Below are 15079 nucleotides of genomic sequence, written 5' to 3'. Positions count from 1 at the left end.
GATTATTGTTGGTATATAGCAACTTTCAGGTAATATTTTTAAATACAGCAATACAATTCTGAGGTAATTTTGGAATGCTAATCATACAATTATTTTTGATAAAAAGATTTAAATCTTCCTATAGATTTGACTTGCCTTTAGACTGAACATTAATTGGCAAGCATATGAGATGCAAACATACAGTGGGGAAAATATTTTTTCTGTATTTATTGAAATGATTGAGGGTTTACTTTTGTATGATTTAAAATACATATCTACAAATATATGTGCTGAAAAAGCCTTCTAGGCTACTTTGAAAGTGCAATTAAATTTTACTTTTCCTTTAGGTTCTTCCAACCAAAATGTCTTACGCAGCCAACTTAAAAAATGTTATGAGCATGCAAAATCGGCAAAAGAAGGAAGGGGAAGAACAAAATGTGCCTACAGAAGAATCTGAGAGCTCAAAACCAGGGCCTTCAGCTCACGATCTTGCAGCACAACTGAAAAGCAGCTTGTTGGCAGAGATAGGATTGACAGAAAGTGAAGGGCCACCCCTCACATCTTTCAGGTAACTGAGTTAAAAATTACTTTCAAATATTACTGCTCTGATAAATGGCTGTTTGGGGCCCTGGAAAGTTTTTTATAAATTAAAATGGGTAGTTTAATTTAGTTTGCGTTTGTAGTTTGGGATTAGTAGCATCTAAAGTGAATAGTTGAACAGTCTTCAAAGAGGTCTGTGCAAACTGTAGACAAATTCCTTTACTCCCTGACTTCCTGCTGCAGACCTACTGTGATGTCCTGTGTAGCCAAGCTGAGGAGTTGGAATCAACAGCTTGCATCTCTGTCTGGTGGTGCTGCCCACACTTAATGCAGTTAGGGATTCAACCGCCCTCACTTCAATTACAGCTGTTTTAAAAGAAATTAAGGTCTTGGTTGACTTTGGTTACCTTTCAGTAACAGTGAATTCCATGTAGCAGCAAAAGTTACATCCTTTTGGAGTAATTACCCTTTGGAAGCAAGACTTGTGTTTCTACTCATACTAAGCAGCTTCATGTGCTTTTGTCCACAGACTTAGTGTACTGAGTTGTTGTTTATCAGCAATAAAAAACTTAATTGAAGCAGAGGGCAAGAAAAAGCTGAAGTACACAAAATGTGTCCAAAATTTAACTTGATTCCACGTATCTTTTTTTCTTCTTTCTGTCAGGCCGCAGTGTAGCTTCATGGGCATGGTTATTTCTCATGACATGTTGCTGGGACGTTGGCGCCTTTCATTGGAGTTGTTTGGTAGAGTATTCATGGAAGATGTTGGAGCAGAGCCTGGATCAGTATGTATTTCTCACTGGAAATACAGTTCCTCTTAAAGCTAAATTGTGACTCTCCCTGATTATTCTGATTTTGGGGTTTGTGTTTGTTGTTTTTTATTATTATTTTTAGATCTTGACTGAATTAGGAGGCTTTGAAGTAAAGGAATCAAAATTCCGCAGGGAGATGGAAAAACTTAGAAACCAGCAATCAAGGGATTTAACACTGGAGGTAAAAAATGTTAGTTTATCTTTGAATAAACTTTTATTAAAAGTTGAATTATTGCAGTAACTTGATAGGAAGAGTTGTATTTCAGAGTCTGCAAGTGTCTTAAGCCATATTTTGTTAGTTATGTTGCAATTACTCTGTAGTTTTCCCAGTCTGATTGATATTTTTGAAGATGTGCAGCAGTGTCCAGGAATCTGTTATGAAGCTGAAAGTCTCTCAGTATGAGAGTTGGTTAAAAAAGAAATTTTTTTGTATTTTTTACAAGGTTGATCGAGACAGAGATCTTCTAATTCAGCAGACCATGAGGCAGCTCAACAATCATTTTGGTCGCAGGTGTGCTACCACTCCGATGGCTGTACACAGAGTGAAAGTTACTTTTAAGGATGAGCCCGGAGAAGGCAGCGGTGTAGCACGAAGCTTTTATACTGCTATTGCACAGGCTTTTCTGTCAAATGAGAAACTGCCAAATCTAGATTGCATTCAGAATGCCAACAAGGGTACCCATACAAGTAAGTGATTGAACAGCAGTTAATCTACAGAATATATTCATAAAAACCTTGGGAGCTTTTTTTTGGCATATAAATACTTGGCCTTGTGCCAGAGACATCTCTTATTAGCTCAGCCCAGCATCCATAAAAATTATGTGTTAGTTCTCTGGAGCAAGGAATTGGCTTTCCCCTCTCACACTTTCAAAAACAGGAACCTCTTGTTTTTCTTGCAACAAGAGTCTGCTTTAGATGTGCTCAGATTTTTTGAGCATCCTTTGCTCCAGCAGGTAATAATTGTTAAGATTTTAGCTGTTGAGAGCTTATACATTTTAGTATGGCTGCTCTGTCTGACTTTCCTCAAACACATTTTAATGTTTTTGAAAGTATATATAAATTCTTAAAAGTATTTTGTCATTTTTAAGTTGGTACAAATGCTTCAGGTCCTTTCTTAAGTTTGGCTGAACCCAGTCACGGCTTCAAGTGAAGTGGTTCTGTCTCGTTGATGTCTTTCAAGCTCTTCCAAAAATTAGTCTTCTGTACACTGAGACTTAGGTAGGAGAGAGAAATATAAAGATGTTTAAGTTTATGAGTTTTTTTGCCCTTCAGGTCTGATGCAGAGATTGCGAAATAGGGGAGAAAGAGATCGGGAAAGGGAGCGAGAGAGAGAAATGCGGAGAAGTAGTGGCTTGCGAACTGGTTCTCGGAGAGATAGGGATAGGTAAGTGATAAATCTTTAACTTGATGAAGATATTTTGTCAAATAGAGTAATTGCCTTGGATATCATCAGGAAAGATACTTCTACTTCCTCCAGTTAAAGGAGTCTTTTTCAGGAGCAATTTGCAGGGTAATTTCTTGAAATTAAGTCTCTAATTTTAATTATTTTAAGAATTATTATGCTTACTTTAGCATTAATAGGTTATGTCTCCACCACAGGCCATCAGTCTATTCTGCTAAAACAATAACAAAAACTTGTGTACTAGAATAGAAGAATTGTGAGGTTGTTTAGAAACAACAGTACGATTGGTGGCATGTCTGACTGCTGTATCCAAAACACAAGTAATACTAAAATCTCTGGTTCATTTTGATTCTCTCTTTCTGATTCATTCTCTCCAAGCAGCTATGAGCAACACTACTATTCCAGCAGGAAAGCTAATGCTAATATGAATCTGTGTGCAAATAATTTTGTTTCCAGAGTTTTTTTGCATTTTTCCTCTGAAATGAGTACAAACTGCTCTGATTATCTTAAGGGACTTCAGAAGACAACTGTCCATTGACACACGGCCTTTTAGACCAGCATCAGAAGGAAATCCTAGTGATGACCCTGACCCTCTCCCAGCACACAGACAAGCCCTTGGAGAACGGCTCTACCCTCGAGTGCAAGCAATGCAACCAGTAAGACTTCCCTAATACACCTAAATGATTGTTCTTGTCATCTTGTAATGTAAAAATTTATCTCCTTATCCATGATTGAAGTAACTGAAACATAATTGAAAGTATTCAAACATATAAGACTGATTTTATTTTCTTTTTAATTTTTTAAGATTTTGTTTCTCTAATTTGTTATTTAGCTTAGGAGGCGGTATCTTGTAATGCATTCTTTATTTAAAATACCAAAACTTTCATAAGATCATATTTGAAAATGAGAGAACTGGAGGAGACTTATCACTCATTTCTCCCCAGGCATTTGCAAGTAAAATCACAGGAATGTTATTGGAATTATCTCCTGCTCAGCTGCTTCTGTTACTAGCTAGTGAAGATTCCCTTAGAGCAAGAGTGGATGAAGCAATGGAACTCATTATTGCACATGGCAGGTAAAGTATCAAAGCGAGAATTGTTTTTATGGCCAAAGTACTTGTACTGTTCTACATATAACTCCAAGACATGCAGCTTACTCCTTGATAGTCTAGATATTTTTCTTTGGACAAGTAACTTTTTAGCTTTGGTTTAATCTATTCTGACTAGTTTCAAAATATGACAGTTCTTTATTGAGAGTAGCCCTGCTGAGAAGGACTTGATGGGTGCTGGTGGATGAGAAAGTGGACATGAGCTGGCAATGTGCCAGATGTATTCTGGGCTGCATCAAAAACAGTGTTCCCAGCAAGCTGAGAGAGAGGATTCTGCTCCTCTGGTGAGACCCCACCTGCAGTGCTGCATCCAGCTCTGGGGTCCCCAGCACAGAAAGGATGTGGACCTGTTGGAGCAAGTCCAGAGGAGGTCACCAAGATGACCAAAGGAACGGAGTACCTGTTTTATGAAGAAAGGCTGAGAGAGAACTGGGGTTGTTCAGCATGGAAAAGAGAAAGCTTATGGGTGACCTTCCAGTGACCTGAAGGGAACCAACAAAAAGATGGAGAGGGACTTTATACAAGAGCATGTAGTGGCAATTCAAGGGAGAATGGTTTCAAGCTGAAAGGGGGTAGGTTTCGATTAGATAAAAAGAAGAAATTCTTTACTATGAGGAGAGTGAAGCACTGGAACAGGTTACCCAGAGAAGCTGTAGATCCCTGGAGGTGTTCAAAGGCTGGGTTGGATGAGGCTGAGCAACTTGGTTTAGAGGAAAGTGTCCCTGCCCAAAGCATGGGGGTTGGAACTAGATGATCTTCAAGGTCCCTTTCTAACCCAAACTATTCTATCATTCTTTGAATCTGTGATGGTGAAAATAAATCTGCTTTTTTATTCCCTTCTCAAGGGAGAATGGTGCTGACAGTATATTGGATCTTGGATTGCTAGACTCTTCAGATAAAGTGCAGGTAATGACCTGTTGCACAAAATTTATGTAAGAATCAGTTTATTTTAAAACCAGAAACAATTGGAAGCTTTCTTTATCATGCAAGATGAAGTTCTGTTTAATCATTTTCTTTTGGAAGGATTAACAGTAATTAGTCAAAAGTATAAAATGTCATAATTAAGAATATCACAGGAATTCTTAACCAATGGAATCTGAATCTTTGGGTCTAGCAGGAAATAGCTTGATGTGTGTCAGTGACTAGAATTAAGTGTGTTAATTGCTGTTTTGACTTTCAAAACAGGAAAATAGAAAGCGACATGGATCCAGCCGCAGTGTAGTAGATATGGAATTAGATGATACAGATGATGGGGATGATAATGCACCACTTTTCTACCAACCTGGAAAACGAGGTTTTTATACACCAAGACCTGGTAAAAACACAGAAGCAAGGCTGAATTGTTTCCGAAACATTGGCAGGTGTGCTACCATTAACTTTTTAGGCTGGAAAAAGCTTTTTTTAAATGGTCTCTATTCCTCATACTGAGCCTAAATAGTGGGGAATTTGAATATGTCAACTTGAGGTTTCTTTTCCTGTTAAATTTTAATTTTTTATCCTTTAAAAAGTTTTTATCCTTTTTAAAAATCATGCATGTCCATGATTTTCATTTGTGACTGATAATTTTGGAAAGCTAGCTCCAGCTTAAATCTTAGAATATTGGAATTCTTAAATGTGAGTTTGCTGAATGATCTCTAGTGTAATTTCTGCTGTACCAAAACAAACTCCAAACATTTTTTCAGAATCCTAGGGTTGTGCTTGTTGCAGAATGAACTATGTCCCATCACGTTAAATAGACACGTAATCAAAGTTCTACTTGGCAGAAAGGTAAGTTGAACATAAAAAATTTAGTTTCCTGTAATTACTTAAAACCTCATCTGTAAAACTGGAGTTTTTCCTCCTAACCTCATATGTATTAACTAGATAATATGTAATGTAATAGATATGTGGTATGTAATACATACCACATATGTATTAACTGAGTTGATACTGGAACTATATGGAGGTCTTTAATTTGAGGACTGGCAATTTTTTCGCTTCCTAGATTTTGAACAGAGTTGATGTAGAAGGCAGGTATTTGACTAAGATGTAATGATTTGTAATTGGTTAGCCTTCAACTGTCTTCAGAAACTACATACTGTCTCTGCTTTTTTTCTTCCTGAGACTCAGAAACTATAGTGTTAGACAATGCTAGGCAATAGTTTACAGAAAAGCATTTTTCTGGATATTTGAGAGAGCTCATGGAATTAATTTGTAATTAAAATTTTGTCTCAAGTGTAGGGATAATTTAATTCAGAGCAATAATTACCCAAACTTTTGACCAAAACTGCTACGCTGGCCCAGTAAAAACTAATAATGTACAGCACTTTTGATGCATTAGTCAATGGCATTGTAAGTTCTGTCTGATCCAACAAACTTAAAACAAGTTGGTCTGCTGGTCTTTCCTTAAATTCAGTTTTGATCACATAATCAGGTATCCAACATATTATAATTTTTAATGAAAAACAGTCCATGGCAGAAATGACCTTTAAATACCCCGTGGTGTCTTCCAAAAGTGATTGCCTTCTAATTCTTCTCTTCAAGTTTTTCTTGTTGAATTCCTTCCAGTATTCTAATGTACCTTCTAAAGCAAACTGAAAGTCAGAGTTTAACTGCGTTTATTTCTATGTGTTTGTATACTTTGTTGCTAGTGCATGGATCTGGTACAGATCACATAATTTTGAATACATTTTTGAACACCTGTTATGTCTCAAACCTCTATTCTTTTTTAATAGGTGAACTGGCACGACTTTGCTTTTTTCGATCCAGTTATGTATGAAAGCCTTCGGCAACTTATCCTCGCTTCCCAGAGTACAGATGCTGATGCAGTGTTTGCAGCAATGGATTTAGCCTTTGCAATAGACCTGTGTAAGGAGGAGGGTGGAGGGCAGGTAAGCATGGCTAAATCTGTGGCTCTGTAGTTTCAGACTTTTGACAGCTAATGCAGGTTGTAGTGTGCACATATCCATGCTCTTCTCAGATGGTAGATAAAACATTTTACTCTTCCTTGATTCAGTGCAGTGTTCTTAAACATTGAAGCCTGGAAAAACTGGATGTTTTTCGTTGAAAATAATACAGACCCTACCATAGACCCTGGCAACCGTAGGTAGTCCTATGGAATCTTTAAAACAAACCTGTAGTAGTGAATTTTGCTTGGCTTGGAGGTATATTAAGCAGTAAATCACTTTACAGCATACTATGGTGGTTGTAATAATCTCATTTCCTTTATATCCCTTTTTTCCTTCCCCTTTTTAAATGTTCCTTCTTTCTTTGCCATAGGTTGAACTTATTTCCAACGGTGTAAATATACCAGTCACTCCTCAGAATGTATACGAGTATGTCCGGAAATATGCAGAACACCGAATGTTGGTAGTAGCAGAGCAGCCTTTACATGTAAGTCTTTAGTGGAGATTTTTTTAAAAGAATAAAAAAAATTGAAATATTTCAGTCAGTTAATTATTCTCCTCGTTCTGGTGTTGCTAATCAGGTTTCTTTAAAGTCTTGACAGCTTGATTAAACATATTTATTTTTTTATATATTTTTTAATTGTATAGCTGTTTATGCAGTACTGTGAAGACTGAGTACTTGGAGTAATTTATTTTATAGAATGAAAGATGATTTCTTTTGTAGTGGGTCTCTTTGATTAAATGTATACGTTCATTTCTTGAGCTCAAATGGCACTAATCCTCTTGGAACTTGGTATTTGGCAGCTACTTTGTTCTAATAATTTATTACCTTTGATTGTTTGCATCCTTGTTCTAAGGAAAAATCATTTATAAAACCACTTCTACAAACCTGGCAAGAAATCTAAAAATTGACTAGAAAACCATATTAAAAATTATTTGCTATTTTTAAGCCCTTGTCAAATAACACTTAGGGAATAATATATTTTAGTAGACAGTTGATGAAGGCCAGTCTGTCATATGCTGCTACATCTAAACTTTGTTGCTTGCGCTCATTTTGGTGTCCTGCTGCACATCTGAGATAGGGGAGCAGGCTGCCACGTTGCCTCTGTGCAGCTGAGATCCCAATTCTCACAGAAAGAACCTGTTCCTGGAATTAAGATCCTTGATATCCACATCTGCATATATTAATAGTTTGACTCTTGCTTATTTTAAAAATTGAAAATCCTTACACTTGTATTCATTTTGGACTTTTCTAATGCAAATTGATTTATAATACTCCATTTTGAATATGGAATTTCCTGTCTTTTCAGGATATTACTTCTATAGAATATATGTGTGTGTGCATGTATGTGTGTGTGTTTGTGTGTGTGTAATATATTTGAACAGAGTTGGCATGTGTCTGAGGAAGCAAAGTAAAAGTAGCATGCAAGATGAAGGTTTTTTTTAAAATTTTCATCAAATTCAGCACAGCTTACCAAAATACCTGAACATTCTAGCATTAAATGAGTGCATGTGCTTCTGCCTCTGGTGAAATACTAGCTCAAACCATTACTGCTTTCTTTTGCTCTAGTAGGTAGGGTTTAAAAATTGGTGCAGTTCTTTATTTCAGAAGATTTGCATCTCAGATTAAAGCTTTAAAAAAAAAAAAAGAACAGCTCAGAGAATAATGAATCTTGAGTTAAAAGGGATTTCACGCAAAACTTTTCAGTAATGTGTTTAAAGTTAATCTTAAAAGTCACAGGGTCACAATGTGCATTTTTTGGTTTTCACATAAGGCAATGAGGAAGGGGCTTCTGGATGTACTTCCAAAGAATTCATTAGAAGATTTGACAGCAGAAGATTTCAGACTGCTGGTAAATGGCTGTGGTGAAGTAAATGTGCAAATGCTAATCAGCTTTACATCTTTCAATGATGAATCAGGTATGAAATAACTTAGTCATAAACAGAGTTACAGGTATAACTTAACACTGTTTTTCTGTGTGGAGTAGTTACCAGCATTAAACTTGAACTATCTCTTCAAGAATCTGGCATTAGTTAATAAGCCAGTGAACGCTGTAATAAAGGTATTACTTGAGATATTTTTTTACATTCCTTAGAAAGTATTTACCTTCACTTAAGGGAGGGTGGAGAAAGATGTTTTTCAACTTTGCTGTCACTAGATGTTCAATACAGAGATGGTATTATTGATAGTATATCTTTCTTCTGAAAATTCTTTAGAACTATAAATGGTGATGGATGCAAGTTTTATACTTCTTACTTCTTAATTTTGAAACTGCATTTAGTTGCAGTTGGGCTTTTTGGTCAGGAGGGAGGAGTGTGAGTGGTACTGAGTTATGTCAGTGTTGGCCATGCATTCAAAGCTATTAGTTTGGAAATTGCTACTGTCCAATATCAGGACTTTATGAACGTGATTGTAGCTGAGATCCAACTTGCAGTGCATGTAAAATAGATCTCTTAATCTTATTGCCCAGTGTAGCAGCTGAATTGTATTCCTTTTTATTTCACACAGGAGAAAATGCTGAGAAGCTTTTGCAATTCAAGCGTTGGTTTTGGTCCATAGTTGAGAAGATGAGTATGACGGAAAGACAAGATCTGGTAAGTTGTCCATTCCCACTGGAGACATGCAGAAGAATTGGAATAACTTAACGATTCTTAACCGTGTCTACCTGCAGAGCCTTTGTGAAGAGTTAAGGTGGCAGAGAAGGGTAGTAGGGTTGGGTAAGACTGTTGGCTCTGGAAACAACAGGTGTGGATCCTAGACCTTCATATATCTGAAATTAAGCATGGTGTGTCCTTCTTTCTGTTCATAGGTCTCTTACAGAAACACAGTTTAGCTCTGCACAGTTGCTTTTAAGATGAGTAACTGTGGTTACTCAGTTGTGTCGTGGGCTGGTAGGGCTTTGAGGTCGAGTTCTCTTCATGGAACATCTACTCACCCAACTTCTCTGTATTCTGAGGACAGTGTTTGTCCTCTCTGTAGCATGTCAGTAATGATGCCGTGGCCTACTCAAAGCCCTTTAGGAGTAACTGATGAGAAGCTTGAAAGAATAAGATACTGTTCAGGGGATTTAATTTTTAAAAGCTTTTCCTGCAAATTGTATTCATTATACACTTCTTAAAACTGTTCGGTTTTAACTTCCTACTCTTTAAGGTACTATCTCTCCCTTACAATCTACTAAAAGGAAACAAAGAGTACTACTCTGAAAAGTGGAAATCCCAGAGCACATTTTTTAAGGAGTATCTATGGTCACACCTTGGTGGTGTGTGACTTGAGATAATAAACCAAATACTCCCTGTTGCTGCCTTTTTTCTGTACCAGTACTACGTTCTGTAGTCTCTAACTGGTTTGTGAGAGATTGATGATTCAATTTGTATTGTTGGCAGTCACCACCTTCCCAGATGGATTTGGGAACATGGCATTTACTGAGGATTTGTTGATACAGGATAATTTTGAATACTGCTCTTACCAGTTTTATGAATGAGCAGTTGAGGAAGAGAAGTGCACAAAGCTAGTACAGAAGCAAGTAGAATGACTGTGTAGTTTAGTTTGGCATATTGAGGAGAACATGGTATGATCAAACTTGCTGTGACTATGCAGTTCTTTTTTGATCTGTCCCTACACAATTTGTAGGTAGTATGAATCTCAGCCTTGTAAATCATAATTTTAAATGCTGTCTTCTATTCCAGGTTTACTTTTGGACCTCAAGTCCATCATTGCCCGCCAGTGAGGAGGGATTCCAGCCTATGCCATCCATCACAATAAGGCCACCAGATGACCAACATCTTCCAACAGCAAACACTTGCATTTCTCGCCTTTATGTCCCACTATATTCCTCTAAGCAGATTCTGAAACAAAAATTGTTACTCGCCATTAAGACCAAGAATTTTGGTTTTGTGTAGAGTATAAAAAGTGTGTATTGCTGTGTAATATTACTAGCTAAGTTTTGTAGATTTTTCCATTTGTCTATAAAAGTTTATGAAAGTTAATGCTGTCATACCCCTGGTGGTACTTCAGAGATTTAAATGCAAACATTCCTGTACTAAATTTGTAACATAAAGGCCTAAGGAGCACTAGCAATATGTGATTGCAACAGTTTGCTAGTCAATAACTCCTTTGCCTAACCCCAGCCAAAGATGACAGCAGAACAATATAATTTACACTGTGATTTATCTTTTTGCTGAGGGAAAATATGTAAAATGTTCAGAAAATTCACTGCTGCCTTTGTGGAAAGTGTTTCAGCAAAGGTTCTTGTATAGAGGGAGTAGGGAATTTCGAAATAAAAAATTAAGTATGTTCTGTGTTTTTAACTTTTTTTTTTAATGGTGTTTAATTTGTGGTTGGCTGCAGTTGTGTATCATGTATATTGAACTTGTAAAAAGTTCCTGACAGCTCAGATCCCAGAGTTGGGATTGTTCACTTATGAAACCACTTCCATTGCAATTTTTGTTCTATTGCATTGAACTCTGGCACATCAGATACCATCACTAATATTTTGCATGTAATCTGTACCTTTAGTGGTTTTTTTTCCTGTACATATTTGATGAGGCCAATGCACAGTATTTCATAGTTCACAATCAACATTTTTGTATCCTTGTTACAGTGAACAGACAGTCAGGAGATTGTTCCACTACCAGTTCTAACCCAACACTTGTACTACATTATCTAACTATGTAAACTCAGCCTGGGCACTTTCTGGTAACTGTAAAATGTTTATAAGATCATGATTATTGAAGATACATTTTTTGGAAAACTTTAATGTTCGTGAGCTGCTTAACTTCTTTTGTATCTAGCCTTTTTTTAAGTATCTTGTTACAGTTTTTTAATAAAGAAATTACAGACAAAGTACCAAGTCATACTGAAGAAACAATAGTTTTTATTTGTTAAACCATTTATACTTTAGCTAACAGCATACACTAAACATAGTTGTTCATTAAAAATCTGAATTTTGTAGCTGAAAAATTGACGTGCAGAAGACATTTAGCCCACATTTTACAGTTAGCAGAGAATCCTGAAAGAAATGGGCCAGGCAACTCCTCCTTTTAACAGAATTGGTTTGAAGGAAAAGTGGTTTATTCTGAAAAATCTCAAGGTAATTAGGTTAGAACAAAATTCTCGAACTTCATTGTAGTGAGTTCTACTGTGTATTCACCTTTGAAGTGGTTGGTTGCATTTGGGGAGGGCAGTATTTGACCATAATCTAGGACTTCTTTTCCCTAAGGCTTGAGAGATTTTTGAGAGTTAGAAATTGGTTAATGAAGAAAAGAGCTACTTTTTCTGTGTTTAAATAAATTTATGAAAGCTTAGCAGACTGAAGTGTTGAGGGATAAGAGCTTTTGTAGTGGTGATGTTCTTTCTTGCTTCTACAACCCCATTAGTCCGTGTTATAGTTCTTTTGTTGGGAAGAGCTAAAGTAATGTTTCATCCAAATCCCAGTGGAACTCACCTTTGCCAGAGCTCCTTTGGCTTTTCCTTTCTGTCAGCTAGTTTTAGGATGACCAAAAGTTACCTATATCTGATTTTCAAAAAAGCCTCTGTTTTCATCATTTGTTTAGTTGCTAAAGGTATGGAGTACAGTTGATACCACAAATTCTGATCACCAGTTGCCAAATTGATGCTGAAGATCCTGTTTTCTAAATAAGATGGACTGTTTCAGGCTTGTGTTTCAGTTAAACTGCAGATAAATAGATGTAGAATTATTTCTGCAGATACTAATACTTGCTCTAAATCAATCATCCTAGAAAAGGATAGTTTCAATTTACAAGGATTGGAGTCTGTTCTAGATTTCTTGTTGTGACCTCGAGTGTATCTTACATTCGAAACTGTGTTAGATTTTACTATGCTAAAAAATAAAAAGCAGTACAGCCTCACAAATCTAGGTAGAGGCATTTTAGGATAGAGAAAATTCATCCTGGTATGGCTGTTCTCTTATACTAAGGAGGGTAAGTTACAAAGGTACAAAGCAACATCTACCTTATGCCTGGCTATCAAACTGCTGTGATTATTTCCACTACCAAAACTGCCTCTAACTGAAATGTGCAAAATTAATAGAAAGCAACGAAAGAAACTGTTTAGAATAGGCATAAAAGCTCCAGTCTGTAAAATAAAGCTCCCTCCCTCACAAAGCCTTGTGAGGCTTGATGTACTAAGAAGTATCCAAGGCCCTTCGATGAAAGGCCATATATACATGTAAAATACTGTATATATATATTATATATGTATTGTGTGTATATGTATATAAGTGTATGTGTATGTATAACATATAAATATATGTTATATGTATATATATTTCTGTATATAGCTTAAACATTTTTTAAGTCCTGTAATGTATAGCTAGACAAAGGTTATGCAGATAGCACAGTAGCTCACCATATATACACACACAAGGCATTCTGATTAGCAGAGAGGGAATTTAGAATGATAAATGCTGTCGTCATTGACTTGAAATATGTATGTAGCTTTATAAATAGCTTTTTTCCTCTGTATGGTATATTTAAACTATATCAAGATTTTAATAAGAAAAATGTTTATTAAAATCATACACCTCCTCTCCCTTTGACTTAAGCCCTTCTGTTAGTTGACTTAAAATGTGGTAGAGAAACTAGTTAAATTCTGTAATATTTACACTTTTTTAGTAGTCTACATCCTTAGTTGTTCACCGTTGCTGAAAGAGTAGATAAAGGTAGCTACTAATAAAATGTTATGACCAACTACTAGAGTAGGTCCTAATCTGAATCTAGGGAAAATTGATACTTTAGTGCTAATTTCCCTGACTAATTCTTGGCTTTGGTTTCTTTTACTTAGCTAACTGTATCCAACACAAGGTAAATCACTTGCTCCAGCTTTGATAATTTTCCAGGAATGGAAATTTTCCACTAAGTGGTCTTTCCCACCTCTGTTTGGAAGCGATTTTTCTTTCCTGCATGTTAGTCACTTGGTCACTAGATAACAAGCAGTGATAAAGCTGTAAACTGGCAAACGTGTGAATCCGAACCAACACCCTTGCACAGCAGCATTCGGGGAGGCAGAGGAAAGGAAAATTTCTTCAACTCTTTAACAGTGTTTATCTTTGTATGCAATTGTGGTTGCAATAGTTGGTGTGCAGGTGGGAGAAGTTCCCCAACCACCACCAACCACCTCCTGTGTGGTTGCTTCTCCGGGAGAGCTGGAATTCAGCACGGCTCCTGGTCACCCTTAACACCGCATGAAAGATTGTTTACTAAATTTATATTAACCTCCTCCTTTCTATGCTTACTACTGTGCCCTAACTCACTCTTTATAGGGTCTCAGAGCCTGTGGATCATGTCTCTGTGTGCATCTGTAAATGCCATTCTCAGCTGCTTCTGTGTCTGTGCTCTTCGCTTCACTGACACTTGGGATTTTTGTGGCTTCCTCTCTGTAAGGCAAACTGTGGATACCTCGCTCAGTAGCTCTGCTTCCCTTCCTCTTTTCACACTTTGTAGGAATTGACTTTTTTCTGAACTCTACATTTTGCCTATTTAGTAACAGCCCTGCTAAAATCAAATAGAAAATTGTGCATGTCCAGATTAACTGGATTTCAGCATATGTGGCATTAGCTTATTCTGAAGCAGAATCTATGTCCAAACATTAAAATGCATAGGTGAATGGGTCATGTGAAAGTTTAGGTGACTACCTGGAAGTTACAGTGCTGTGATTTCCACATGATATCTGTGGGAAGGACATGAACAGGATTCACAGCTGGAATGTGGCCTCCATCACAGTGCAGTCATTGCCCATCAGGACTTCTGGCATCATCAGGAGTTTTGATGGATCCTTTGCTAGTTGGAAATTGCTTTTGTGGCTTCCATTTGCAGCTGTTTCAGATTTGTTGATTTGAGAAGTGTGGAGGGCTTTTAATTTTTAATGTATTTTAATGGTTTTTTTGTGGAGTTGGATAACTTCACATCAGAACTTCTTATCTTGCTTGAAACACAATCCTGTGAGAGACTGTTTCCCTCCCTTTGTCAGTGGCTTAATATAAAGGTATTTTTGTCTATTATCTCCACAAACTACTGTTATAGTAATAGACTATTTAATAATAACAAGAGGCAGTCGGTTGCTCCCAGGCGTTTCAGGACCTTCCCATAATGGTGAAATTTCAGTATCCCTTTGTCCAGTGGCAATGGCAGCTAACCAAATGAGTATGCTTGAATACTGTAGTCATGCAAACCTATTGGAAAATACATTCTTGCCACAACCTATGGTAAGGTTTCTCTTCAAGGAGATTGCAAGGAGACTTAAGGAAATTTTGGGCTTTAGACATGCTGAAATTTTTCACAAATTGATTTTCTGAGAGTGAACAGTGCTAAGCTGAAAAGCAGATTTCACTATAAT

At 36.8% G+C, this 15079-nt stretch overlaps 1 protein-coding gene across 4 annotated transcripts in view; it reads left to right on the top strand.

Annotated features, from left to right (window-relative positions):
- The window catches only part of UBR5 (ubiquitin protein ligase E3 component n-recognin 5), an 85468-nt gene extending 74434 nt beyond the window's left edge, over positions 1-11034 (top strand). For all 4 annotated transcript variants that reach the window (XM_066334378.1, XM_066334361.1, XM_066334369.1 and 1 more), the window contains 15 exons: positions 327-547; positions 1184-1304; positions 1414-1512; positions 1775-2018; positions 2604-2715; positions 3245-3389; positions 3678-3808; positions 4687-4747; positions 5027-5202; positions 5524-5608; positions 6556-6711; positions 7100-7213; positions 8502-8646; positions 9236-9321; positions 10414-11034. In XM_066334378.1, the coding sequence (XP_066190475.1) occupies positions 327-547; positions 1184-1304; positions 1414-1512; positions 1775-2018; positions 2604-2715; positions 3245-3389; positions 3678-3808; positions 4687-4747; positions 5027-5202; positions 5524-5608; positions 6556-6711; positions 7100-7213; positions 8502-8646; positions 9236-9321; positions 10414-10626 (2109 nt within the window). In that variant the 3' untranslated portion in view covers positions 10627-11034. The remainder of the gene's footprint in view (positions 1-326; positions 548-1183; positions 1305-1413; positions 1513-1774; positions 2019-2603; positions 2716-3244; positions 3390-3677; positions 3809-4686; positions 4748-5026; positions 5203-5523; positions 5609-6555; positions 6712-7099; positions 7214-8501; positions 8647-9235; positions 9322-10413) is intronic.
- Positions 11035-15079: the final 4045 nt, after the last annotated feature.

The sequence above is a fragment of the Sylvia atricapilla genome, chromosome 1 (genome assembly GCF_009819655.1).
Source record: "Sylvia atricapilla isolate bSylAtr1 chromosome 1, bSylAtr1.pri, whole genome shotgun sequence".
NCBI lineage: Eukaryota > Metazoa > Chordata > Aves > Passeriformes > Sylviidae > Sylvia > Sylvia atricapilla.
The sequence above is the reverse complement of the archived record's forward strand: the minus strand, read 5'-3'. Positions and strand labels throughout refer to the sequence as shown.